This window comes from Mesocricetus auratus, unplaced genomic scaffold, assembly GCF_017639785.1.
Source record: "Mesocricetus auratus isolate SY011 unplaced genomic scaffold, BCM_Maur_2.0 Super-Scaffold_100062, whole genome shotgun sequence".
In the NCBI taxonomy this organism is placed as follows: Eukaryota; Metazoa; Chordata; class Mammalia; order Rodentia; family Cricetidae; genus Mesocricetus; species Mesocricetus auratus.
The window spans coordinates 511,303-539,241 of record NW_024429234.1 but is presented as its reverse complement, the minus strand read 5'-3'; the positions used below and the strand labels follow the sequence as shown (position 1 = coordinate 539,241).

Below are 27,939 nucleotides of genomic sequence, written 5' to 3'. Positions count from 1 at the left end.
TGGATAACTGCCTGTCACTGAATCCTCTAGTAGGATGGTCATGAAGTACCTCAGGCTGAGGTTGATGGGAGCTTACTATGGACTTTCTCGAGCACTCTGTAAATCTTGGAACAGCCCTCATTTCAATGGTGGAGGCATTGAGGTTTACTGTGCAAAGCTCACAGACTCCTGAGCAATTCTCTTTACCAGGCAACCACTTCTCTGTCTGGTGATTTGCTGACGGCTATAGCAGGGTCCCTCAGAAGGTCTGTAGCTCAACACACATGCCGTTGTGGATTCAATAGTAGCCTTTATTTCTGTATTTTATTGATATATTGTGGACTTGTATATCACTTGTGTGGAGGTCAGAGGACTTGTGGTAATTGCTTTTCTTCTTCCAACATGTAAGCTCCATAGATTGAACCTGTTTGGCCCAAAGTGTCTTCACTTACTGGGCCATCTCAACAGCCTTAAGAGTACATTCTTAATCCCTTTAATCTCAGAACTCGGGAGGAAGAAGCAGGCAGATCTGTATGAGTTCGAGACCAGCCTGGTCTACAAAGCGAGTTCCAGGGCAGGCTCCAAAGAGAAACCTTGTCTCAAAACAAAACAAAACAAAACAAAAAACACCCTCCTGGGAAAAAAAGGGAGAAGTTCAAGGTTATCCTTGGCTACATAGGAAGTTCAAGGACCTATCCTGGGCTAGAGACCAAAACAAACTCACCGTGAAGCTTTTTTTGGGGTTTTTTTTTTTTTTTTTTGGTTTTTCTGTGGTTTTGGAGGATGTCCTGGAACTAGCTCTTGTAGACCAGGCTGGTCTCGAACTCACAGAGATCCCTGCCTGCTTCTGCCTCCCAAGTGCTGGGATTAAAGGCATGGGCTACCACCGCCTGACAACCGTGAAGCCTTTTAACCCATGCAGTTATCACTCCTGAAGCAGGATGACACATTTGTCTGTCAGGATAGGAGAGTATGCCAGGTGACTGGCTAAGTGACTAAGGGAGGACAGTCTAAAAACTGCAGTTCACATGCCTATAGAATTGCTTTGCCTGGTGAAGTTATCCCTGATGCTTGAAGGACACATAAAATTTTTTTTACGAGACAGTGTTTCTCAATCTAGCCCTAGCTGCGCTGGAACTCACTCTGTAGACCAGACTGGCCTCAAACTCACAGAGATCCGCCTGCCTCTGCCTCCTGAGTGCTGGGATTGAAGGCGTGCACCACCCCCTCTGGGCCCCATGAATTCATTTTTAAAACTAGTCTTTAATTATCATTTCTTTTCAAGTTTTTCCGAGATGTAAAAGGTCAAGGTCTTCAGCTGGTTCTAAACCTCTGCTAACAGCATGCTCCACCTCACCTCACCCAAGTCTAGCACCAGCTTTCGGGGACCTGGAAACTACTAGCAAGGATGTCAGATAGAAACTTAAGAGGTCGGGATGTGGGAAACAAAGACGTGAAAATGGGGAGGAAGAACTGTTTGGGTTTTAAGACCGGAATCTGCTAGGTTCCTGCTAGACCAATCTGCAGCTTTTGCAAGCAGCCTTAATGTCTTCAGCGCCCCGCTGCGGAACTCAAAGCTCAGCTTGTCACGACTGTTAACACCTTCTTTGACCAGTCTCTATTTGACAATTTTTCTCTTCTGTTCCTTTCTTGCCACCGGGAATGTTCCAGGAGAACATTGGCTTTTAGGGAGTCCCATAGCGAACCGCCCCCTTGGCGTGCAGAAGTTGGGTTACTCTGGACTAGCCGGTTTACAGGGTGAGTAGCTTTTCAGACTTCGGGAGCGGGACGTGGGGGGCGGGGATGGACAAGAATGATTTTGGAGGTCCCTGGGGATCATCTGGAAAGTTAACGACGCTTCAGGTTCTAGGCTGGGGACAATGGCCGCCTTCCCAAGGCTATTGGCCCGGAGGTCGGCGCGGAGCAGCGGAGCCTTGGGCTGCATTGGGTTTCCCCAGTTTCCCAGAGGGTGCAGAGGCTGCGACTCTCGAGCCGGAGGGGCTGCGTCCACGAGGGATCCCGGGTCTGGAGAGCAGCAGCCGGGAACCAGGCGTGCTCGCGGGCTTCGGGAGCCCTCCCACTCTTGCCAACTTTCCCGGCCCCGGGGCCGGAGGAGGGCGCATTTCCCGCGCGCCAATACTTAAGGCGGCTCGGCTGGGCCAGCGATCATCAGTCGGAGCGCTCGGCAGCACCGTGGAGGCAGCGCACCGCGGCGGGAGCCGGAGGAGGGGCATGGAGCCGCCGCGGGCCTGCTGAGCACCGGAGCGCGGGCAGCCGGCGGCACGGTGAGCGCATCCAAGGGGCGGGTCGTACGGCACTGCTCTTCAGGCACCTCCGGACAGACCCTGAGGACCCTAGGACTGCGGGTGATCAGGGCTGCGGCCCCTCCTGGCTTCCCGGCGGCGGTCCATGCAGCCGGTTCCCCACCGATCTCTCCTTCCTTTCTTCCACCATCCCGGGCTGCTGCAGCCTGTCGGCCTCCCTCCCTCCCTTGCGGCTCGTGTTTTGTGAATGAATTAAGAGGCGGGGAGGGGGGGGGGCTGTGGTGCGGGGCGCGAGGCTACAGTGTCCCTCCCCCCACTCATGCCCGCAGGGGCTTCGCACCTGCGGGGACACCCACAGCACGTGTCTGTGAGATGAGCTCCCACTCCTTGCCGGCTCAGAGGAACCGAAGGCGCCTAGGCGCGAGCAAGGAGCCGCAGCAGCCAGTGCAAGTTTCCGTACCGCCTCGCGTGGGCCCGGTGCAGGGCGCACCTGTCAGCGAAAGAGGCGCTGCGAACCTTGCAGCCCCTCAAAGTTTCCCGGCTGGGTAGGGAGGTGTGTGTCCTTGTCTGGAGGTTTTTATTTCTTTCCTTCCGTTGTCATACGGGACATCGATCTTGTAAAGCGCCCCAGCCTCGTGCCCTTGAACCCAAGTGCTCCGTAGCTAGCCTGGGTCGGCTTTCCTGGATCTCTTCTGAGGGGATGAGGTAGCGCCCCAGGATATAAAATCACTCTTGTCTACCAGCTTGGGAAAATAACAGCCCCCTGTCTAGGCAGGAGACACCAACCAGAGCCCGCGCCAGAGCCTGACTGCACACAGGATATCTGGCTGCAGAACCTTCTTGGGTCTTCTCTCGGGAGGTGGGTACAAAGGTATTGCCTCTTAATTCCCGAGGGGGAGGGGTCCGGCCCGCGAATGGAACGGACTGGCAACAGCAGGGATGCCGCCTTTGTTTGCAGGCACTCTTAAGCCAAGGTACCTGGGGCCCTGGGAAGATGAGTAGGGCCTGGTTTGGCTGTTATTTCTTGGATTTTCTGTTCCTTCCCGGTTGGGTCGTGGGAAACCGGCACGTGGGTGTGGCCGTGTGGCGTTAGCCAGCCGGGTGAAGCTCAAGCCGGGTGAGGAGCGTGGCGAGAGCTTCGGTAGCTGCCTTGGACCTGACCGGACAGCCTCTGGAACTGCACCGAGGCGGGGCGCCAGGGCGCAGGTTGCTGGGCTGGCCAGGGCACCTCCTGTCTCCAGAAGAGGCAGGCAGCGGGCCCGCAGCACCCTCCATGCATCAGCTAGAGAGGGAACGGGCAGGGGATGTAGGCCTGGAGCGTCCTGGGCTGGGTGTGTGCAGGGAGGGCTGGGAGTCCTACAGAGGAATCATGCGGTGGATCCGGCTGGGGCTGGTAGGGGCAGAGAGCCCAGATGCTAGGCTTCCCGGAGAGGCCAAGCAGCCAAGAGCTTTTTCAAATCGGCACTGTTGGAAGAATGCTTTTGCGAATTTAAGCAGTGACTGTTCCTTACCTATCCTATATAAGAGGTGTCCTTGGCAGCAAAGTCTGTTCCTGGTGGGATGGGGCCCAGTTTCAGGGAGACCAGAGTTGAAGCTGCCTTGGAAGTGAGAGGTCATTGTCTGAGACATGGGTGGAAACGGATTCTCCGGTTGGGACAGGTGGGGGGGCAGGGATAGGGGGTAGGGCAGCCTCTCCACTCCCCCCACCCCCGCTTCATACCCTCTCCCACCTGGGAAACCCTTGAGGGCTAATGTGCATCCATGAAATGTGAGAAGCAAGGAATCATTAGCACCACTCCTAGGGACCCGGACTCTAAGTCGTCGGGCAAGGTCAGGTAGCCAGGAGGCAGTGGAGCTTGTCCAACCCTTGGTCTCTGATGCCAAGTCCTGGGCTCTTCTCATTAATGCACAGCTGTTCACTGCAGGGCAGGTGCTAGGAACCCCAACTTAGTTACAAACGGAAACCTGCATTGTTTGTTTGCCCGAGTGGCTGAGCAGGGGACATGCAGAAGAGCCTAGCAAGGCACTAGGACCAAGTGGGTGGGGCTCCCCAGCAGTCATCTCTGCAGTGCCTGCAGCAGTCCCCTCTGGCTCTCAGTGCTGGACTTGGAGGGTCGTCCATACCCCAACTCTGATCTCCCCCTTCCCTATCAGCTTTCCCCCTGGCCCTTTCTCCTGCCTCTCAAGTAAGTAAAGAAAAAAGTGAAAGCAAACACTGGACAGTTTCTTATGGAGCTAGTGGTGGAAACGGAAAATGATTTGTCTGTTTACCTCACACCCCCTTATGTTCCCTGCTCCTGCATTCTCCATGGGTCTTTTGCTATTACAGAGGAACAGCCCCCTCCCAGACTGTACTCACCTATCAGAGGTGATGGCAGTGGCCATGGACTGACACCTGACCCCTCTTGTCACACTGCCTGTAGAGCTGTCTCCTTGGTGCTCAGTGTACCTGCTGAAGCTCACCTACTAGGTAGGAGCTTTGGGTCAGGCAGGTCACACGCTACCATATTCCAGGGGACTAGCCTTTGTTTGATCTATGATCAGTGCTACTCTATTTCCCTTATATGCTACTGGAACATGCTGTGAGGTTAGTACTATAACACATTTTATAGATCACACAGCTAAAGAGGAAACAACAGTTGGGACTTGAACCCCGAAGTCTAGCTTCTGAGTTTCTTTTTTTAATTTATCATTATTTTTTTTCCAAGACAGGGTTTCTCTGTTTTGTTTTGGAGGCTGTCCTGGAACTAGTTCTGTAGACCAGGCTGGCCTCGAACTCACAGAGATCCATCCTGCCTCTGCCTCCTGAGTGTTGTGATTAAAGGCATGCACCACCAATGTCCAGCCTAATATTTTTTATTTAAATTAGAAACAAGCTTGCTTCACATGTCAATCCCTCTCCCTCCCCTCCTCTCCTGCTCCCCAGCCCCCTACCCAATCCCCACTTCATTCCCCAGGGAGGATGAGGCCCTCCATAGGGGATCTCCAGAGTCTGTCATTTCATTCAGGGCAGGGCCTGGGCCCTCCTCCAAGTGTCCAGGCTGAGAGAGCATCCCTCATTGTGGGATGGGCATGCAAAGTCCATTTGTGTGCCGGGGATAAATACTGATCTACTACCCAAAGCCCCCTAGGTTGCCTAGGCCTCCTCATTGACACCGACTTTCAGGGGGTCTGGATCAGTCTCATTCTGGCCTCTCAGCCATTAGTCTGGGGTCCAAGCTTCTGAGTTTCTGTGTGGTCTTGGTGAAGTTCGATAAGTGATAATGGTTTCTATTAGTGGGTCATTTCTCGTTCTGGGCCTATCTCTTCAGATATGCTGCCCCTGCCTGACCCATTCACTATCTCTTCTGTTCCCAGATGCCGGTGCAGCTGACTACAGCCCTGCGTGTGGTGGGCACCAGTCTGTTTGCCCTGGTGGTGCTAGGGGGCATCCTGGCAGCCTATGTGACAGGCTACCAGTTTATCCACACAGAAAAGCACTACCTATCCTTTGGTCTCTACGGTGCCATCCTGGGTCTACACCTGCTCATCCAGAGCCTGTTTGCCTTCCTGGAGCATCGGCGCATGCGCAGGGCAGGGCGCCCACTGAAGCTGCACTGCTCTCAGAGGCAGCGTTCGGTGGCACTCTGCATTGCTGCCTACCAAGAGGACCCTGAGTACTTGCGCAAATGCCTGCGTTCAGCTCAGCGCATCGCCTTCCCAAACCTCAAGGTGGTCATGGTAGTGGATGGTAATCGCCAGGAAGATGCCTACATGCTAGACATCTTCCATGAGGTGCTGGGAGGCACTGAGCAAGCTGGCTTCTTTGTGTGGCGTAGCAATTTCCATGAGGCGGGTGAAGGAGAGACAGAGGCCAGCCTGCAGGAAGGCATGGAGCGTGTACGAGCCGTAGTGTGGGCCAGCACCTTCTCATGTATCATGCAAAAATGGGGAGGCAAGCGTGAGGTCATGTACACGGCATTCAAGGCCCTTGGCAACTCGGTGGACTACATTCAGGTAAGGCTGCCTCCCTAGGAGTGTGTGCACACAGGCACACGTGGCCAGCAGGGCACACTCTCCTCCAGCAACTTTAAATGTTGTGTATTAGTCATCCGTCCTCACCCATAAACAAGGTACAGTAGTTCTGAAGAAACTGCGGTTGACCAAACCTGGGCTGTGGTTCTGTTGGTAACTGGGCAGATCTCTGAACTGGTGTCCCCATAATAACAGCAGCAAAAGGATGACTTCATACCAGGCACTTTTGGGGGTGCCTCAAATATGTCCTTTTTTTTAAGCCCTTATAATAGCTCTGTAGATAAGTACTGCTCTTTCAGAGTTCCCAGAAAGGTGAAACAGAAGTTTAGAGGATAACTTGCCTAATGTCAAACAGCAGACCAAAATACCAGCCTGGGCAGCCAAAACGCCATGGCCTGCTTCTAGCCCATGTGTTTCACTCCTGGCCACTAAACACCATAAAGAAGTCTGACCAAGGGACTAGAGAAATAGCTCACCAGTTAAGAGCACTGTTCTAGTGGAACCACCTTCTGTTCCCACACAGCAGCTAACAACCTCTGTAACTTCAGTTCCAGAGTATCTGACACCCTCTTATGGCCTTTGCAGGCAATACATGCATGTAATGCAGATTTACATGTAGAGAAAACACCTGTATACACAAAGATACATTTTTTCTTTTCTTTTCTTTTTTTTAAGACAAAATTTCTCTTTGTAACCCTGGCTGTCCTGGGACTTGCCCTGTAGACAAGACTGGCATTGAACTCAGAGATCTGCCTGCCTTTGCCTCCCAGAGTGCTGGGATTAAAGGCGTGCACCACCACCATCTGCCATAAAAATAAATCTTAAAAAATTAAGTATGAGTAAAAGGATCCTGATAAAAACTACTCAGCTTTGTTTGAGTTAGGACCACAAAGTCCCATTCTTCCTAGTGCCAGAATTCCTGTCTGACACAGCAGCTAGAGGGACTCAGGTATATGAATGGCCAACTTCCTTTTTACAGTGTTGGCAGGGCTGGAACTCTAAATAGACCTTGCCCAGATCCTGATCAAGTGGTCACTGGCACCAGCCTGGAAATTCTATTAGACTGAGAAGGTTTATATAACTTAAAATTTCAAATACAAACTAGAGAGCGGAAAGGATTGAAAGTATACATTTTAGTACCAACTAGAAGCAGACAACTCAGTTGCCCAAATTCTGGTCCAGAGTTCCTTACAGCCTCTTGTGACTTCTCCACTTGCCAAAGGGTTCTGCCAATTGTTTGTAAGCACTTGAAACCAACAGTGGCTGTTTGGTAGCCACTGTGTACTGATTTTATCTTATTGGCATCATGTTCAGTCCTTGAATGCTATTACGTGTTCTATAATATAAAGTTAGCTTATATATGTTCTCGTGTGTGTGTGTGTGTGTGTGTGTGTGTGTGTGTGTGTATGTGTGTGTGTGTGTGTGTGTTTCTCCCCAAGACAGGTTTTAGTGGATCCATGGCTGTCCTGGAACTTGTTTTGTAGACCAGGCTGGAGTCAAACTCAGAGATCTGTCTGCCTCTGCCTTCCAAGTGCTGTGATTAAAGGGGTGTACTACCACTGCCTGGCCCTACCTTTGTTTTGTTTGTTTTTTTGTTTTGTTTTGTTTTACAAGACAGGTTTCTCTGTATTGTTTTGGAGGCCACCGGTCCAGCCCAGCCTCGAACTCACAGAGATCTACCTGCCTCTGCCTCCCAAGTGCTGGGATTAAAGGTGTGCACCACCACCGCCCGGCCCCCTACCTTTTGTTTTTATTTTATATGTTTATAAATTTTGCCTGCATATTCTGTCTGTGCACCATGTGTGACTGCTGCCCATGGACGCCAGAAGAGGGAATTTGATTCCCTAGAACTGGAGCTTTAGGCAGCTGTAGTAGTGGGAATCAACCTGGGTCCTCTGGAAGAGCAGCCAGTGCTCTTAACTGTTGAGCCATCTCTCCAGCCCAACTCCCCCCAACCCCTTTTAAACTTATCCTTGTATAAGAGATGACGTGTTTGTCTTTTCTTAACTCGGTGGACGAAAGCATGTAAGGAGGGATATGCCTAGAAGACTGATTCTGCAGTTTACCTGGGAACTTAGGATCTTTGTTAAACTTCTCTTAGAACGCAGCAGCACAGGAAAAAGCCCTTGGTCTTGGCAGCTGCTCAGGTAACAATAATTTTATCAGCCATTCCCTGAAGCACAGGAGCCAACCAAACCTACTTTGCCTTTCCTCATCATTTGTGTGTTCTGGGGGACTTTCAGACCCCCACTAAAGCCATGTTCTGCTCTTCATGGTCTTGAGCCACTACCTAAGGCAGCTCTGGGTTCTAGCCGGTCTTCCAACAGCTAAAGATATATCTGCCAGCAACTTTAGTAACGATGGGACAGGATTTGAGTTCATCTGCTCTGAGAACATTCAGTGGGTTAGTAAACCCCCTGCCCAGTAGGGTGCCAGGATCACTTCAGCAGCTTCAAAAAAGCGGACAGAAGGGCTGGAGAGGTGGTTCGGGATTAAGAGCACCGGCTGCTCTTCCAAAGGTCCTGAGTTCAATTCCCAGCAACCACATGGTGGTTCACAACCATTTATAATGAGATCCAGTGCCCTCTTCTAGTACGTAAGCATACCTGCATATAAAACACTATATTTGATAAATATTAAAAAAAAAAAAGAGACAGAAAAGGTTGGTCACGGTGCCTTACAACTTCAGTCCCAGAACTTGGGAGGCAGATGCAAGCAGGTATCTGAGTTCAAGGCCTTACTGATCTACACAGTGCTCCAGTACAGTCAGGGATACATGAAGAGACTGAAATGAAAGGAAGGAAAGAAGACAGGCAGGCAGGCAGACAAACTAACAGCAAATTAGCCACTATGGTTAAGTGTTCCCAGAGCTCAGGTGTAGCTAACAGTGATGTGTTAGACCACATGGGAAGGAGCTACATTTGTGGGCAGGATTTGATGCAGGGTGTGATTGTTGGCAACTGCTGCCAGCTTCTGGGCCTATTCAGAATAGGTCAGACAAGAGGAGTTGTTGGTCACATATTCCTGTCACAGAGACCTGGCCAAGATTCCAAGCACAGAATGCTTAGGCAGCGCTTGTCTCATGAAAGGGCTTTTGGGCAGGTAGACTCATTCTTATCACAGGGCTGTAGGTTCACCAGGAGCCAGGGCTGAAATGAGATCACCTCAGCAGTAGCCCCTTACACCATCTCCTGGGGATCCCTCCTTCGCCTCAGCTGTCTGCTCCCCTGCTTCACTTTGATTCCCCCTCTCTTTCAACCTAGCATAGAGAAGTCTGCTGGATGTGAATGTGAGAGGGGGTCAGGCTCCTCAGGCAGGAGGGGCTTCCTGAAGTGGGAGGGTACTTGTTTAGACCTGCGGTGCTGACAGCACACTTACCTCCCTGCAGGTGTGCGACTCTGACACTGTGCTGGACCCAGCCTGCACCATGGAGATGCTTCGAGTCTTGGAAGAAGATCCTCAAGTAGGGGGTGTTGGAGGAGATGTCCAAGTAAGAAATGATCAGGAGTTCCTGGGGTTTGGGGTTGGCCTTCTCTGTTTCAAAGCCAGTGGAATATGCCCGCGAAACAAATCTCTGAACTTACTAGTATCTGGGGAGCAGTTTCCTTTAGAGTTTTCACTGATCTTAAATAGCACATTTCACTGACAGCTCAACTCATTTCCTGCTCTTCTTGGACATGAGTAAGGGGAGAGGGGCATTAGAAAATCTGAAGAGGGGAGTTGGAGAGATGGCTTAGTTATTAAAATTACTGCTGCTCCTGCAAAGGACCCAAGTTTGATCACCAGCATCTACATGATGGCTCACAATAGGTCATAACTGCAGCTCTAGGGGATCTGATGCCCTCTTCTGGCCTTCACAGGCATGCAAGCAAGCAACACCCACACAAATAAAATAATTCTTTTCAAAGTCCATGGATTTGGGAGGACCTATGATTTGGATACTGCAGGTCTCAGAAACTACTTCCTTTGGGACTGACAGAGTAGCAGATAGCTCCCAAGTTAATTCCTTAAAGAGCCCATACTTTAGGGACTCAGCTTAGAGAGCTGTAAGCAGTATATTTAGCACACAGAGCCAGATCTTTTGGCAGAGGACAGTGTAGACAGTGTCAAGTCCTCCTAAAGGCTTTCCAACCACCAAAGGAGCAAGACAGGTAGAGTAGTTTTGCTTTCTGCTTCTTTCTCAAGTCCTTTTCTCTGCCACCACCAGTGCCTCTCCTGAGGTAAGGCACTGACTACCGGAGCATCTTCACTGGGAGTCAGTGCAGGTGCTGGTGTGAAACTGGAGTGGGGCTGGAGAGTGAGCAGAGTCCCCCGTTCTAGTAAGTCCAGATCTAATGCCCAGGAATTTGAGCAGCAGGCCATAGAACTCAGGGTAGAAAGGCCTGAGATGAACACAGCATCTGTTCCCTTACAGATCCTCAACAAATACGATTCATGGATCTCCTTCCTGAGCAGTGTGAGGTACTGGATGGCCTTCAATGTGGAGCGGGCCTGCCAGTCCTACTTTGGCTGTGTACAGTGTATCAGTGGGCCTTTGGGCATGTACCGAAACAGCCTCCTTCAGCAGTTCCTGGAGGACTGGTACCATCAGAAGTTCCTAGGCAGCAAGTGCAGCTTTGGCGATGACCGGCACCTTACCAACCGAGTCCTGAGTCTTGGTTACCGGACTAAGTATACAGCTCGCTCTAAGTGCCTCACAGAGACTCCCACTAAGTACCTCCGATGGCTTAACCAGCAGACCCGCTGGAGCAAGTCTTACTTCCGGGAATGGCTCTATAATTCTCTGTGGTTCCATAAGCACCACCTCTGGATGACCTATGAATCAGTGGTCACAGGCTTCTTCCCATTCTTCCTCATTGCCACAGTCATACAACTTTTCTACCGTGGTCGCATCTGGAACATTCTCCTCTTCCTGCTGACGGTGCAGCTGGTGGGCATTATCAAGGCTACCTATGCCTGCTTCCTTCGAGGCAATGCAGAGATGATCTTTATGTCTCTCTACTCCCTTCTCTATATGTCCAGCCTCCTACCAGCCAAGATCTTTGCCATTGCTACCATCAACAAGTCTGGCTGGGGCACTTCTGGCCGAAAAACCATTGTGGTGAACTTCATTGGCTTAATTCCTGTGTCCATCTGGGTGGCAGTTCTTCTAGGGGGCCTGGCTTACACAGCTTATTGCCAGGACCTGTTCAGTGAGACTGAGCTAGCCTTCCTAGTCTCTGGGGCCATCCTGTATGGCTGCTACTGGGTGGCCCTCCTCATGCTTTATCTGGCCATTATTGCCCGGAGATGTGGGAAAAAGCCAGAGCAGTGCAGCCTGGCTTTTGCTGAGGTTTGAAACCCCTGAGTAAAGTGGGAAAAGTGCAATGGATAAGGGCGGGGAGGGGAGTGGAAAGATAGGGTGGGAGGGAGGAGGGAGTTTTGTGTATTAGTTTCGTGGCTGAAAGGACAAAGCTGAAGTGCAGAGAGTTGTGACTGGTGTGCTCTGAAGCTTGGCACTGATTTTTCAGGCACAGGGTAGATAAATTTGTCTGCTTGTGTTTAGGCTACTTGTCTGCTTGCCCTTGCACAGACAGTGATCTGAGAAAAAGATTTCACTTCCTTCTGCAAACTACAGAGAACCCAGAAGTGTGCTAAACTTAGTGCTAAGTGGCAACTTTAGATACAGGAGCAAGCAATGACAGCCTTTAGGAAAGTGTCCTCCTAGCCCATTGGAACATGGTCTAAGAGAAGTTTCCATCAAGTCTGGCCAGCTAGTGTCCCCTTCCCCCAACCTCTATTAGCCATCAATGCATTAAGCTTGTGCCTGAGATAACAAGGCTGGGAAGCCAGATCTTTGGTCAGAAAACAGGGTCTAAGAAATGGTGCTTTATGTAATATACTCCCACTGCACAGCAAAACATCCCAGGGATGAGTCAAGCCACCAGGACTAAGTACTAAGTTTGGTGGTTATTGTTGTGTTTGTTGTGTGTGTGTGTGTGTGTGTGTGTGTGTGTGTGTGTGTGTGTGTGTGTGTGTGTGTTATAAAGGGAAGTTTGGTCAGGTGTCAGGGCTATGTATAATCCCAGCACTTGGAAGGTAGGTTTAAGAGATAAGAGGTTCAAGGCCAGGCTGGGCAACATGAGATACTGTCTCTTAACGAAAACTGTTTGACAGGAGGGACAAAGAGATTGTCGTGGTGCTAAAAAACCATGGAGGCCTTGGACTGAATGTATTCCAACTAGAAACTGCTCAGACTTTTACAAGGGTCCCAAAATTGTCAAGAGACCTTGCTGGGCAGATCAGATTTACCGGGAACTTCAAACTCCAATGTTTTCAGAAAAGTCTTAGATGTTTTGGCTCATTCATACCTGAATTCCTCTCAAATTCAGCTCTGATCTGATGCTAGACACCCTACTTGATATTTTATTTTCTTCAAAGATATTGTTCTTAGTTGTTGTTTTCTAGTGGCTGTGAGCAGCGGTCATCTACTCATTTTCGTGGGTAACTTTCTTCCCGTGGCAGGGCGAACTTTTTTTATTTTTTATTTTTATTTATTTTTTTGGTTTTTGAGACAGGGTTTCTCTGTGCCTTTGGAGGCTGTCCTGGAACTAGCTCTTGTAGACCAGGCTGGTTGAACTCACAGAGATCTGCCTGCCTCTTCCAAGTGCTGGGATTAAAGGTGGGCACCACCACCGTCTGGCCTAGACTGAACTCTTACAAGACCTACAATGCTCGTAAGGCTGCTCCCTACATGCATGGAAACACAACTTCTGATCATATTGTTCTTCATCTTGGATCGGGTCAGAACCTTGGCAGCTGGTTAGCACATGTGATTGTTCTCAACAATCATCCCCAATGGAAATCTTCCTGGTGTTGCCCAAATGAACCCTAAATCCACGCTGGTCATCTTTGAGACCATCCATTCTCCTCAGTGGCTTCTCCACGGAACTCTATGGCTAGGTAGTGGATACTCCCCCATTTGCTGCTTCAGTCCAGGAACCAAACTAGGTGATGGAACTGGTCAAACAGCCTTCAATCCTCTCATACCCCTCATAGCTACTTGATTTCCCTGCTTCTTTTAGGGAGTGATGAGAAGTTCTTTTTTTTTTTTTTTATCGTTTTGAAATCAAGACCAGATTGGGCTTTTGGATCTGAAACCTGGGATCATGACTAAGCCTTTGACTTTAGGGGTTGCTTATACATTTTCCAAACATTTGTTCTCAGGAGGGGCCAACTAACCTCTCAAAACCAACATTGAAGTAGAAAGCAGTGTACACAGGTGCTTCCTACAAAGGATGAAGTGCACTTCAAACCACAGATGGACAAACCCTGGGATTTCCCTTCCTCTCATGAACACAAGGGTTTTCCAGGTATAGCTAACAGTTGCCACAGCACACAGACCTCAAGTTTCCAGTAAAACTGCTGGCTGATGTCAAGCCCAACCAATGGTGGCTGGGAAGCAGCAGTCATTTGTTACAGGCAGTTGTTCTGGGTCCTTCTGCTAAGTGAAGTGTTTTGTGCACTACAATGGAGGCAATCCAGCCCGTCAATCACAGGGCTGACTTTACTAAGTGCGTGTTTCTCTTCAGTTTTTACTTGAAAGTTAGTACAGGACAATGGACTCTGGATGAAAACTGACTGTCCTACAATCAGCTCCTCTGCCTTGCACTGTGGTCAACTTTCCTCAGATTAAAGATGCAGGTACAGTAGTGAGCTTACAACATTTGACCTCGACTGGATTTTCTAATTTATTTTATAAGTTTTTCAGCAGTAAAACTAAACTGGGTCTACAGCTGTATCCCTGTTTCTTGCAAAGGGAAGAGCCTTTATACAATGAGACTCATTTTGGTTTTTCCTCGTTGACAATTTCAGCCTCTTTTGTATTATTTCTACAATTTGTAAGCATATTTATTTTTACCTTTTTTTTTTAAATGAGGGAACTTTAGCATTTAAGGTGGGGGGAATCAGAAGGGAGGTGGCTTTACTTGGTGATAATATTCATATCATGTTCTTGGCACAGCCACTGAGCACAATGCATGGACCTTTTGCCTCTTAAGCAAAGTCACATGCAGAGGTGTGCAGCTGGAGTTCCTCTTTGTCAAATGAGCGAATGCATCCACTGTTCTATCTTCATTTACCCAAGTCCTTCATATCAAAGCAGTGGATTCCATGGATTCTGGAAAACCTCCCATCCCGTCCATGCACACAGGATGACTTATATAGCCATCCTTCTCCGTGAAGTCTTAGATGAAGCCACAGCAGTCCTTTTGTTGTCTGTACTTAATGGTGATCTTGTTCTCAATGCTGTACATGGATAGGGGTGGCAACATGCTGGAGCCATACTCTGTACCACAGTATCCAGTTAGGGCTATGACCAGCCCTCTTTTCACAAGCTCCTTGTCTAGGGATGGTGGTAGAGGCTGAGATCTCTCAGCTGCTTATCACACAGGCTCCAGCTCAGGTTTCCCTGACTCAATCTAAGGATGTGATCTTTATTTAACATAAATCCAGGAGCTGCTCCTGTTCCTCCAGACAAGTCATAGGTGGGAATTCCTCAGAGTGCAGCACAACTCTACCAGGACCCCCTTCTCAGAATGATCCTTTTCCTGCTTCACAAGCTCTACCATTTTTCAATGCTGTCATACAGTTGTAGTCATTGCAGGGAACCACAACCAATGCCCTTTGCCTACCCCATCCCCAGATGCTTTTGCAGCTTCAACTCTGCCTTTACCTTCTGCTCCTCTTGGACTCTGATGGTGGAGCTCCACCTCTGTCATCTTCCATACTCTCTACTCCAGCATCATCTAGTGAGGATGCAGGCTGAAGATAATGGCTCCTCTTTCTCCAGGACCACCTCTGCACTCTGGGTAGTTGGTGCTGACCTTTGCCCAGCAGTATGGAACCTAAGTCCCCCTTTTGAGTCTAATGCTCAAGAGGCTATATGTCACCTTCCAGCACTACCACTTCAAGGACTTTTTCCCTTTCTGCTTAGTCAACTTAAAGGCCACCATCTCCTTGAGTGTGAAATACTCAGAGATGAGTTGAGGCCCTGCTGAACTTGTAGTTCCAGGCTAACACAGTCCTCTGCCAATTCTCATTAATGAGACTACTGGTGGTATCACTCTAGTTCATATGAAAGGTGTTTAGCCAGTTCCTCTCCAATTCCCCAGCTTATTTAGCTACCAAAGAGTAGATTTTGCTGTGTCAAGACCACCTGCATGGTGGGGCTAAGTACAAAGCCGCGCTAGGGCTACTTCCACATTATTCTTGGCCAACTTTCTATCCACCAGGTTCCTATTCACCAGCAGCACATCTTCCAACCTTGCAGCATTCCTTCTGTCCTTGGAATTAAGGGTATGCTACTCAGTGAGGCCCTGCAAGTCTAAAGCACTGCACAGTTCTCTATCCAAACTCCCCCATTAGCACTGATGCCAGTCTCTTGATCTATCTCCTCCACCAGCTTAGTCCTCTTCTCTGCCAGGCCTTCTGTAGCTCCTCACTATCCAGGCTGTGGTGTTCCTAAGGCAGGGATCATCCTCAACTTCTGGCTCAGGAGTGCCTTTCTTGTAGTTCTTCTCTAAAGGCCATGGGATTGAGACATTGGCTGCTGTAAGCTCCTCTTTCTTAACACTGTCCATCAAGAGTTTCAACCTCAACTTGGCTGGACCTGGTGTTTCAATGATGATTAACAGCATCCTGAACTGGATGGGCCTTAGTGGTCAACATACTTTCTAGCTTCTCCATTGCTCAGAGTACTGTGCAGCACCATTAGGGACCTTAATTTCTTAACTTCTCCCCACCCCCAATACAACTCCACCTCTGTTGTTCACTGCAGGTGCCATTCTGGTGCTGTTTCTTGTACTAATGTTGCTGTGGCAGCTTGATGGTGCCCTGTGCCAGCCATAACTGGTCCTAGCAACCTTTCTCTCAGAGGAGCTTGATGGCCCCATAGTTAGTGCTAAATTGGCCTTAGTGGGCCGCCACCAAGCCCTAATGACACAAAAATGCAAATAATTCCTAGTGACAAGGCAGCTGCCAACCTGTTGCTGGCAACAAGTGGCTGCTTTCTGGCATTGTCATCTTAATTGTCCTTGGAGATTAGCTTTTTTGTTGTTTTCAGGTAAATCATTTTTTATTGCACTTATAAAAATAAAAACTTGTACATAATGCTGATGTGTCCATTGCTGCGACTTTAGGAGGAAAGGTTCACTCTGGCTTACATTTTTGGTCTCTTATTGACTGACTCCATTTCTGAGCACTTGGTGAGGAAGAGTATCATAGGAGGGAACTGTAGTCAAGCAAAGCTACTCAACTAGGAGCTGCAGGGAAGCAAGGGACAAACACCTCACGAGGCGATCTATGTTCACAGTAACCTTCTCCAGCTGTGCTTTGCCTCCTAAAGTGTGCACCACTTTCCAATTAGCCTCTTAAACCATGACTCTATCAAGAGCTGCTTCTCCACTGATGTTCAAGAATCCACCTCCTACCTCTATCAAAGAGCCTTGCTGGGGACCAAGTCCCCACATGAGGTTAGAGGTACAGTTCAGATCAAAAGAAACAGGTAGATCTCTGAACTATGTCCTTTTGTGCTTAATAAACCTGGCTCCTTTACTCTAGTTTTCAAAGGACCAATGATAGAAATGGTAACAGTGGAATTCAGAAGTAGGATAAGAGGCCAGCAAGATGGCCCAGGAATAAAAGTACCCACTACCCAGCCTAATGAGCGGAGTTCAGTCCTTGGGATCCATATGGTATAAGATCACTGACCCACCCACCCCCAACTGTCCTCTAACTTCCGAATGTGCAGCACCAGTTATGAATGCACACACACACACCACTCAAATGCTGATTTTAAAAAATTTTAAAAATAGGGTACAGTTGCCCAAATTTTGGGAATTAAACCACTAAGGCCACCCAGATATGGAACATGCACGTGTCATATCAGTGAGTCTGGGTCCCGTGGAAATAACTATCAAATGAAAAGTCTCTCGATTAAAAAATTCCAGTACTTTTCCAATTACTCCACAAAATAGAAACAGAAGACTGAAGGCTAAACCAAAGCTTGCTCCTTCAAATGCAAGCATGTTGGATGGGAAGTAATACAGGGTTGTTGTCACATCAAAACAAAGACATGAAGAGATTAGACATGCCCACTGTGGAAGGGAAAACAAATGGAATGACAGCAGCAGCCCTCTCATCCCATTTATTAAAGAAACAGTAAGAAAAGATACAATGCAGGAAAAACACCAACCATCCTTCACATCAGGCTGAACAAAGCACAGTGATTCTCCCTTTCATCCCTCCACCCCCACCCTAATTCCCCAATTCCCATCCACATCAGTTTAAGCTTTGAGGTTCTTTGATTGGGAGTACCGGTGGAGAGGGAGCTGGATGATCGGAGGAGCCTTAAAGCTGGCCACCTAAGTCCCAGGAGAAAGGAGCTGCAGGCCCAGTAAAGCAGAAATGTGGTGGGGTCTGTGACAGTGAGTGTCCACCTCCCCATTCTGTGTTCAAGCCCCCAGGGAAAGGTCTGGCAGTAGAATGTGACCAGGTCCAGGGTGCCCAGGTCAGAGTTACTGAAGCATGGTCTGCTCACCCTTGCAGCATCATCAGATAGCAAGTGAGCCAGTTCTCCAATGGTGAGCGGGCAATTAGGACCTGCAGGCCAATGAATCCCTGAGGAAAAGTCCACAAGAACAATTCAAGAAACTAGTAAGAAACAAGGGGCAGAAAGCTGTGGGACAAAAGCACAGCAGGCTTCCAGAAGGCCAGAGACCCTTTTTCTTGAGGCCAGGATCATCCCTGTCTGCCACAGGCCCTGTCTCACAAATAACATTTGCCTTCAGTCAAGAAAAAAAAGCAGAGAAAAAAGAATGCTCATTTGAACTTGAGCCCCAGCTATGTTCTTCAGACTGTAGCTCCAGATCTATTCTTTTATCTAAGAAACAGCCCCAACCCAGAACCACAGCGCTTGAAAAACAAAGTGGCCCTGGAAGAAAAATGGTATTTAAGGGGGTAACATTCCATTTGGGTACATTGCAGCCATTGGACCCCCTGGTCTAGGGAAAACAGCTGGATTTGAACCAGGGAGGCTGCCTACCCTAGGAAATGGGACCACAGTCTTGGTTACAGGGCCATTCATCCTTGGAAAGGAAGCTGGGTTAAGACCCAGGGTTCCTGTCGGCCTTGCAAAAGGAGCTGGGTTGATGCCCACAGGGCCTGCTGGAGAAGAGCCAAGGTGCCCAGCAGCTGACCTCGGGAAAGCAACCTGACCCGGGCCTAATGGACCAGCAGGTCTTGGGAAGGCAGCTGGACTTGGACCCTGAAGGCCAGTGGCCCTTGGAAAGTTAGCTTGGTTAGGGCCTAGTGGCCCAGAGGCTCTTGGGAAAATTGCTGGATTTGAGCCCTGGAGACCAGCAGACCTCTGAAATGTACCTGGATTTGAAGCCAATGTACCAGAAGACTGAGAAAAGACAGTTGGGTTCATTCCTCCTGATCCTGTCCCCCTTGGAAAGGCTCCAGCATTTACCCCCATTGGGCCACCTGGCCTTGAGAAATGAGCTGAATTAGGGCCCATGGGGCCAGAAGCCCTCGGCATGGCAGAAGGATTTGGCCCTGGAAGGCCAATTCCTCGAGAGCCAGGACCTGTGTTTGGGCCTATGGGGCCAGGTACTCTTGCCATGGTAGGTGGGTTTGTACCCATGTTTCCAGAAGCCTGTGAGAAAGAAGCTGAATTTGTTCCTAAAAGACCTGCTGCCCTTAGAATGGGGGCAAGATCTAAGCCTTGAGGTCCAGCCATTCTTAAGTTAAGGCCAGATCCTGTGCCCAAGAGGCCACCTGCTCTGGTGTCCAGATTTGGGCCTGGGCCTAGGCCACCAGCTCTCGGGTTGGGTCCAAGGCCTGGACCTAAACCACCTGCTCGTGGGTTGGGCCCCAGGCCTGGGCCTGGAAACATACCCGACCTAGGAGCTGGGTTTGTACCTAAAAAGCTTGACCTCAGATTAGGACTTGGTCCAGGGCCTAGGCCAGCTGGCCTAGGATTGGGAGGGCCAGTACCAGAGGATAAGCCACCTGCCCTCAGGTTGGGCACACATCCAGGGCCCATGGGGCCACCACTTCTGGGGTCAGGACTTGCTCCCAAGAGCCCACCTGCCCTTGGGTTAGCCATAGGACCCGGGCCAGGAAACCCTCCTAATCTGGGGTTAGACATAGGCCCTGGGCCTGGAAGAGCCCCTGTTCTAGGGTTTAAACCTGGTCCTGGTCCTGGTCCTGGTCCCAAAAGACCACCTGGCCTTGGGAAAGAAACTGCACCCGTGCCAGTGGGATTCATCCCTCTTGGAAAAGAAGTCATGCTTGGGTCACGCGCACCAGCAGGAAAATGTGCTGGATTTGAAGCCAATGAGCCTGATGAACTTGGAAAAGAAGTTGGATTCCTTGGAAATGGAGCCAGGTTCCCACCAAGAGAACCTGCTGCCATAAGGAAAGGATCTGAGTTCACACCCATTGGGTGGCCCGTGTTCACAACAGGCCCTCCCTGTGGTCCCAGGGAACCATCCAGCCGTCCTCGAGGTGGCAATGGAGCACGAGTCCAAGGAGTTGGCCGCTCTCTAAGGAAAATCCGGGGTTCTTTCATACTTTCTTGGGGACGTTGGTGATAATAGGCTTGGGGCGTGTTTTGAAAAGGATCTTGTTTTTGATGAGTGCGGTCACCAAGTACCGGGTGCCAGTCTCTCGACCAAGCTCATCACAGTCCTGCTCCCCAGGAGTGTGTTTGACAAGTACTGCAAAAGGTTTCTCCAGATGGATGATTTTCCCATACAGGATGTGATGCCCCACGATCAGCACAGGGATTCCCTTTGGCAGAACAAGAAGGAGATGCCTGAGGTTGAGGGCAAGGCCCTTCCTCTCAGGTGCCAGCACTGCTGCCACCTCACAGTCCCTAGTCTGGCTCTACCACTGTTCAAAAAACCACATTGGACAATCCACCCTGTGCCCTTTTTATTCTTTCTAGCCCTGTATAATACGCATTTCTACTTTTAGGACCCTTACAGATTCCCCAAGGCTCCATTTCCCTGCTACTACAGGAGTGGGGGAACAGCAAGGAGACAGCTCTGCAGACTGGCTAAACCTCGAGCAACAAACCTGAGGGCAGCCCTCATACTGAGTCCTGGGAGCACCACCTCGGTGTAGCTTGCTTTACTGAGGCATAAGGCAGGGAAAAAAAGCCCCCCTCACCTCAGTGGTGTAATGTAGGTCTCCCAGGAGGTTTCCAGCTAATCCGGTGCTGTAGCGAGCCTCGATCTCCCCCTGTAGTTCCATCAGCACCCATTCTGCCAGGCCTCCAGTCCCCGTACTGCAAGCAAAGGGCTGGCGGTTACAATATTTTTGAGCGGTGAAGGATGAGTAGTGTTCTTCACCTACACCACCATTAGAGGCCCAAAGGAACTCTTTATTGAACATAAGTTCTTGGGAAATTGGGCAATGCTGGGAACTGAAATAGAGATCTTAATGCAAATATTTATTAAGATACACCTGGGGGCTGGAGAGATGGCTCAGAAGTTAAGAGCACTGACTGCTCTTCCAGAGGTCCTGAGTTCAATTCCCAGCAACCACATGGTGGCTCACAACCATCTACAATTTAATCTGGTGCCCTCTTCTGGTATGTAGGCAGAACACTGTATATGTAATAAATAAATCTTAAAAAAAAAAAAAGATACACCTGAACACCCTAATTCTTTCAGAATAGTGTGAAACTAGTATAGCCCTTGACACTCAAGCTAGGTAAAATATTAAAACGTACTTACCTGGAAATAACAATTTGCACCATGAGCCTTCTTTCTTTAAAAAAGCAACTGAAAAACTGGAGAAAAAAGAAAAACACCTTTAGGGCAACAATAATTATAGTTAATAGTTATCACTTAATTGTGTGATAGGTACCTTTTCCCTTTGAGGAGGGATCTCTAGTCCAGGCTGTCCCTGAACTCTATGTAGCTGAGAATGACCATGAATTTCTGATTCTCCTGTCTCTATCTTCAACTTACATGTTGTTAGGGATCTCACCCAGGGTTTCATACCTGGTAGGCCATCATTCTACACTCCCAGCCCAATGTGTGGCAGGCTCTAAGTGCTTTTAGGCATGTTCTCCACTACCCTAGCTATGTTTCAAAAGGACTAGGATTTCTTGCCTATTCTAAACATATAGAGTACAATTGCTGATGACAACAGTTGGACTGGTGATATACTCAGGTGTACTCTAGCAAATCATAAGGTGAGTTCTTTTCTTTCTTTCTTTTTTGAGACAGGATTTCACTATGTAACTAACTCTGTAGAACTGTGTAAACCAGGTTGGCCTCAGAATCCATCTTCCTCTGTCTCCTGAGTCGAGGAATCAAAGACACATGACATTCTAAAATGACAATCAACTACAGTGACCACTTTGATGTGAAAAATACTTACACTTTCACATTACACAACAGTGCCACCTGGTGGCAACAAGTACCCTAAAAGCTTGATGCTATCTGGCTTCATTTGCTTTCTGCCATTCAAGAAGAGAGAGACTGAGATTGGACTGGGAGAATAAAGTTACAGTTTCTGGTTGTCTTCTGAATGGGACAATACATAGTGTTATCAGTCACGGTGTAAAAGATCAATGGGTTTATAATTGCACTTAAATTCATCAAAAACACTAATCAGTGTTTTTTTGTTTGTTTTGTTTTTTTCTGTTAAAGCCAAGGACTTGAAACACAAGAGTCCAGAGAGCTAGGACTACAGCTGGCAACAGCATACCATTTAATAGGTGTCTCTACTGGTTATCATTACTTTGGATCTCCAGTAGGCTTATATTACGAGCACCAAAAACATCGAGTCAGCAGCTAACATATTTTGAATTTTTTCAAATGGTATCTCAATCAACACGAGAACTCTATTAGGAGGTAGTACTTGCTCGTATTTCCCAGTTGAGGCTACTGGGTCATACACAGATGAAATCACTTATTCATATGCGGTACATATTCAACTAGAGTATAGATAGTAAAGTCACAACAGGAAACTGGGCCATCTAATTACTTAAAAATTACTACCTAAACTGGGTGTTGGTGGCGCACGCCTTTAATCCCAGCACTCGGGAGGCAGAGGCAGGCGCATCTCTGTGAGTTCAAGACCAGCCTGGCCTACAGAGAGAGTTCCAGGACAGCTTCTAAGACAATACAGAGAAGCCCTGTATAGAAAAACAAAAAAATTACTACCTAACTTTCCCAGAGGACAAAACCAAATGCCAGCAAGAATGAAAAGGAATTAGGCAGTCAGTAACAACATATTTAAGTGCTGTTCACAAGAGCAAAAGGGCACCAAGACTAGAACTTTGAATAAATTAGGACTCTGTACCAAAACAGATTGTGACCTTCCCCAAGAAAAGGCAATTTATCAGCTTCAAAAGCAAAGATCTTTGTCCAAACCCTGATCTGCTTTTTGAGACAAGGACCATCTTTGCACTTGCAATCCTTCTGTTTCAAACTCCTGAGAACAGGATTAAAGAAAGGCATGGGACACTAAGCCCTGCTCCCAAAGTGCTTCTGTAGTGAAAGGAGAACAATTCAAATTCAAAAGGCTGAAGTTCAGGTTCTAGCTTGTGAAGTGGAAAGCTACTGTATGATCACACACAGGTCACTAAATGGCTAGGGGCTAACACCTAGATTATGACTCACTAGTGTCATGACTAAACATAACACCTGCAAGATTGTTTAGACTCATAGCTTATTAAGAACAGCTAATTTTTCAGATTGTGAAGTAAGCAATTCAGCATTTTGAAAGTCTGACTACAATTCATCAAGTGTGCAATCCACAGATTGTAATGTAAAAGGCCAATGCTGCAGACCAAGCTTTTGATGACTGCTGCCGCAGTCAGCGTATGATGAGTGTAAACTACAGCAGGATAAGGTAGTCTAAGGAAACTGACAGATAAGTTACATAAGTGAATATCATATTCTGAGCATAGGGAAGAAGATAGAACCTACTTCCTGGGACTAGGAGATGGTTTGGTAGGTTCAGTCATGCAAGCATGAGCACCTGAGTTCAAATCTTCAGAACTCACGAAAACACTAAGTATGTAGCATTAGCACCTGAAAACAGCAGTGGTCTTATGAGGTGGGAGGCAAAGGAAAATCTTTGAAAGCTTGAAGGTACACGTAGTGGAACAACCACCAAGCCACTGTCTCAAGGCAGAAGGCAAGGACTGAATCTAAGGTTGTTCTCCATATTCACATACGCATACATATATCATACACATGCACCAAAATACCATACTTCCTGAAAACTAATTTCAATTTTTTGTTTGTTTTTCGAGATAGGATTTCTCTATGGCTTTGGAGGCTGTCCTGAAAATAGCTCTTGTAGACCAGGCTGGTCTTGAACTCACAAAGATCCACCTGCCTCTGCCTCCCGAGTGCTGGGATTAAAGGCGTGTGCCACCACCGCTTGGCTAATTTCAATTTTTATGCGATTTTATCCACAGGAATGAGACAGATTAGAGACAATGTGGTTAACAAGGTATTTTCAATGCATGCTCTGCTTCCTGGATAGTTTCCTATCAGAACAAGAATTCACAACAATGAACTAAGAAAAACAGACCTCTGACCCCTGAGCCAGCGTGGTACTTGCATACCTGCCCATGGGGCTTCAGTTGAAAACATACATCTTTATACTGAGATGCAGGAGGCCTTGCCTGAGCCTTTTTATTGATACTGGCAAACATTTGGCAATGTCCCGGAAAATAGTAATTCTATGGTCCACAGCTTGGACATTTTGTTGCTATACCCCATCAAGCCTGTAAACACTTAGGTGCTTTACATATGTATAATGTAAAGAAATGCAAGTTCTGTGGGTAAGTCTATTTTAGATGCACCTATGTACTGATAAGATTATATGTATGTGATTTGTGTATATGAGGGTATATTTACCAAATAAGAAACATTATGGAATATTTAAATTCATTTTAGTAAATTTTAAAATCCTACTTTCATGCCTTAAAATTCCCTGTAGCCCAAAATTTCCTGTAGCACCTAAATTCCATTACCGGACAACTATCCATTGGGCTAATTAAGTATTGAACTGAGGACACAACTGATGGAGGCGTAGGAACATGCATTCCAGTTACCATATAGTTTATTCAAAAGGATATGAAAAGCCAGGTATGGTGGTATACATCTGTAATCCCTGTACTTGGGAGGCTGAGGCAGGACCCAGCTACACAGTAAGACCCTGATTCTAAAAATAAAAATGGGTATGTACCTCCTTGAAACTAGGCAGGAGAAAAAAACTGCAAAACAGGAGGTGGCCAAGAATAGTATAATTTGAAAACATGAAATTCTACCAAATATGAAAAATTTAAAGCATATTAGGGCACTTGTATCAAATTCAGGTTTTTCAGTTTAAATAAATATGATCATCTACTAAATTGATGAAAATATTCCAAAGTCTGAAGCACTTCTCATGTGAAATGAAAAATGCTTAACCTGTAACAAGCTAAATTCTGTTAGTAGTAACAAAGAACAAAAACATTACAATGAAAATTCTCCGAAGGCATTCAGACTAAAAACTCTTTCCTCAGTCGCACTTCATTCTAACACTAAGAAACAACTACCATCTCTAATCTGATCTCAGATTTGGCTTGTTTAGAAAACCAGCAGTGTTATCAATATAAAAAGAGCTCACATTGTTAATCTTTTGCAACATTAACTGGATTATCTCATTTTATCCTGATGTGCTCATCACACTCTATATGTGAGGAAAACAGGCTGAGTAAGCTAAAGGTTAAGCAACTGGTCACATAGCTAGTAAGTAGCAAAGTTAATGTGACACTAACCACTCACAGTATGGCTCTCCTTCAGTCCTCTCACCAGCCCCTTCTGACACTGTACTTCTGAGACCTGGCTGCCTTGCAATTGGCCTCATCTCATTCTCCTACAAAACTGCAAGCAACCTTGTAACTTGCCATCAAAGTAGCTAATGATGTAAGCTAATACATCAAAGCAGTTAACAATTAAGCTATTATCCATGTTTAGGTTTTTTTGTTGTTGTTGTTGGTTTTTCGAGACAGGGTTTCTCTGTATTGTTTTGGAGGCTGTCCTGGAACTCACTCTGTAGACCAGGCTGGCCTGGAACTCACAGAGATCTGCCTACCTCTGCCTCCTGAGTGCTGGGATTAAAGGCATGCAGCACCAATGCCCTGCTATGTTTAGGTTTTTGAAACCTTTAAAAGTAAAATTCAGTGCTACCTTCAGGATTCAAAATTATACCCTAAGCCTCTGTTCTTCGATGAGGAAAAAGAAACCATTAGGACTAAGGATACTTTTGCCACTGTTCATTTTAACTTCTGACCAAACTCAATTCTCATCCTCTGTTCTCTATACCATTACATATTCAAGGATTACTAATATTTTAGGGAACAACCTCATCATGGTAACTCCCCAAAATAAAAAAACAAAGAACTATGACTCAAAGACTTAACAACATACAAAAATTTCTAGAACTAAACAATGTTTTATAAATGTCCATTATATCAGCCTGGTGGTCTACAGAGTGAGTTCCAGGATGGCCAGGGCTATACAGAGAAACCCTGCCTGGAAACAAACAAAGAAAAACAGAGCCCATTATAATATATCTAAACATCTTATGTTGTCTTTCACTTTTCCTGCTGAGTATTAAAAAAAATGTACACAATAGGCACTAACTCTACCAGTATTTTTGGTTCTCCCTGTTTTAAAGGGAATCTTGTAATTTTCCAAAACTACACTTTAAAATTCATTTCTTTAAAAATAAGGATAAAATGGCTTACCATTTTAAAGTATAAAAAAGCTAAGCATTTCTTAGTATATATCAAGTAGAATATCACTAATACCACATTTGTAATTATTGTCCATGTTTACAATGAATTAAAAACAGCCTATAGAAACAGTAAATAGGTCACCAAAATCAACTTTATAACTGGAGAGCAATTCAAACACTATAGTCAGGGTTTACCAAACTGCCTCAGGAATTAAACTCTAGGTCATTTCTCTAAATATGACAACTATTTCTCTATGTGCCTTTCTGCCAAATGAACATCGGAGTTTTATATATGACTGAATATAAATCATTTTTATTTCCAGTGTCGTGGTGGTTTTGTGACTGGAGGGGATGTTTGATCCTAATTTCTAGGGGGATCTTGTCTCCTGATGGGGTTAAAGTCTGATCTACTTTAAATGAGGCACTTGCTCCCCTCCAAAAAGGGGCTGTGGAGGGAAGATGGAACTGAATGCTTCCGAACTTTTCATTAGTGAAGAATGTTTTCAAAACGTGTTTAGATACTATGCATACACGTGGTACGTTCCAATCACGTGGTAGGATTCCTCCATTGGAGGGAATCAATTACTGTTATTTGTAGACAATGGGTAGAAAAGATGGCTTCGGTCGATTTGAGTTACTCCGGTTTTCTCCATCTTCTGCTACTCTGCTACCCCATCTCAACCTTTCCTCCACTTCCTGGCATCACAGCCTCTTCCTCCCAACCCTTTCTGGCCGCGCGGCAGTTGTGGGGGGAGGCCCCCTCTTTGCTGGATTCTTCTTCCCATTTCTTCTATGTCCTCCACCCTCGGTCCCCCCTACCACGCTTTCAACTAGGCAGACTCTTTCTACTTGTAAGCCCACCCACTTTCTGGAACTCCCTCTCCCCCTTTTCTCCAACTCCCTCCAAGCCATCCCAGACTACTATTGGAACTGTTTAACCCAACACGTACCTCCTAAGAACACCCCCCCAACTCTCATTCAAACTGCTTTTCTCCACAGCCCCCACCGGTCTTAAAACCCTTCACCCTCCTCCCAAAGACTCTCTTTCAACTCCCTTCCTCTACCATTCAAACTATCCAAATTGTTCCCTGCCCGCTTCTCTTGGACACCACCCTCCTCAACTCTGGGCTTCACTCCACCCACAAAGCACTCGAGATCACTTCGCAACCACCCTCCAAATAATGTCTCCCGGCAGCTTCCTCCTCCCCCCACCATGATTTAAAATAAATGTCCCCCGGAACAAGCCTCACGTTTCGGTCAGCTCCGCCCAAACCCCATTTAAGCCTCCTTCTGCCATTCCCGCTACTTTTGGGGTTCCAGGTCCACTCGACTCCAGAGGCCTCCCGACCGGGAACTGAGTGTCCCCCCGCCCCCCGCACATACCTCGAGGATCGTGCCCGCGCCGCCCCCTGCTCCGTCCTCCGCCCGCGCTCAGCCAGTCTTTCCACCCTTCTCCCACTTCGCCCAGCTCGCTCGCTCCCTTCCTTCCGTCCCTGTACAGCTCATTGTCCCCCAGCTCCCCCAGCCCGCTGTGGGCTAGTAGCCTCGGCCCCCGCGGCCCTGAAGCTCCCTGGCCCGGCATGCGCCCCTCCCCCGCGCGCTCCCCGCCCCTCCGCTCGCCATTCTTCTCCCCGAGCCGCGCGCCCCGCCCGGCCCCGGCTCCCTAGCTGGCCGCTCCTCCGCGCTCTCGCCCCGGTTCCCGCCTCCGGCCTCATTCCCCGCGGCCTCCCGTGCCCCCCACCCGCGGCCTGACCTGCAATGGCGGCCGCCGAGCGCGGCGCCGCGCGGCCAACGGGCGACAAACGAACCTCCCGCCGCCGTCGCCGCCGCCGCGAGCATTGCCTGCGCACTTCCGGCCTTGCTCCACCGAGTACTTCCG

General features: G+C 47.9%; 3 protein-coding genes across 6 annotated transcripts; 1 reads left to right on the top strand and 2 right to left on the bottom strand.

The window, feature by feature from the left end:
* The first annotated feature begins 1,305 nt into the window (after positions 1-1,305).
* On the top strand, positions 1,306-17,856 carry Has3 (hyaluronan synthase 3). Of its 3 annotated transcripts, none has more exons than XM_040736599.1 (4): positions 1,306-1,737; positions 5,601-6,239; positions 9,646-9,747; positions 10,672-11,632. In XM_040736599.1, exons 2-4 carry the CDS (start codon positions 5,601-5,603, stop codon positions 11,593-11,595), a joined length of 1,665 nt encoding a protein of 554 aa, XP_040592533.1. In that variant the 5' UTR covers positions 1,306-1,737; the 3' UTR covers positions 11,596-11,632. The 3 variants fall into 3 exon arrangements, with proteins under 3 accessions (XP_040592533.1, XP_021086451.1, XP_040592534.1); XM_021230792.2 differs by lacking the exon at positions 1,306-1,737 and adding an exon at positions 1,799-2,264; XM_040736600.1 differs by lacking the exons at positions 1,306-1,737; positions 10,672-11,632 and adding an exon at positions 17,755-17,856 and having other exon boundaries at positions 5,350-6,239.
* On the bottom strand, positions 17,428-19,872 carry Derpc (DERPC proline and glycine rich nuclear protein). Its single transcript, XM_040736602.1, has one exon. The coding sequence runs from the start codon at positions 19,870-19,872 to the stop codon at positions 18,247-18,249; it is 1,626 nt and encodes a 541-aa protein (XP_040592536.1). The 3' UTR covers positions 17,428-18,246.
* Positions 19,650-27,893, bottom strand: Chtf8 (chromosome transmission fidelity factor 8). Of its 2 annotated transcripts, none has more exons than XM_005076325.4 (4): positions 27,814-27,893; positions 21,044-21,099; positions 20,475-20,592; positions 19,650-20,093 (listed from the first exon to the last, which is right to left on the bottom strand). In XM_005076325.4, exons 2-4 carry the CDS (start codon positions 21,064-21,066, stop codon positions 19,869-19,871), a joined length of 366 nt encoding a protein of 121 aa, XP_005076382.2. In that variant the 5' UTR covers positions 21,067-21,099; positions 27,814-27,893; the 3' UTR covers positions 19,650-19,868. The 2 variants fall into 2 exon arrangements, with proteins under 2 accessions (XP_005076382.2, XP_040592537.1); XM_040736603.1 differs by lacking the exon at positions 27,814-27,893 and adding an exon at positions 27,311-27,335.
* Positions 27,894-27,939: the final 46 nt, after the last annotated feature.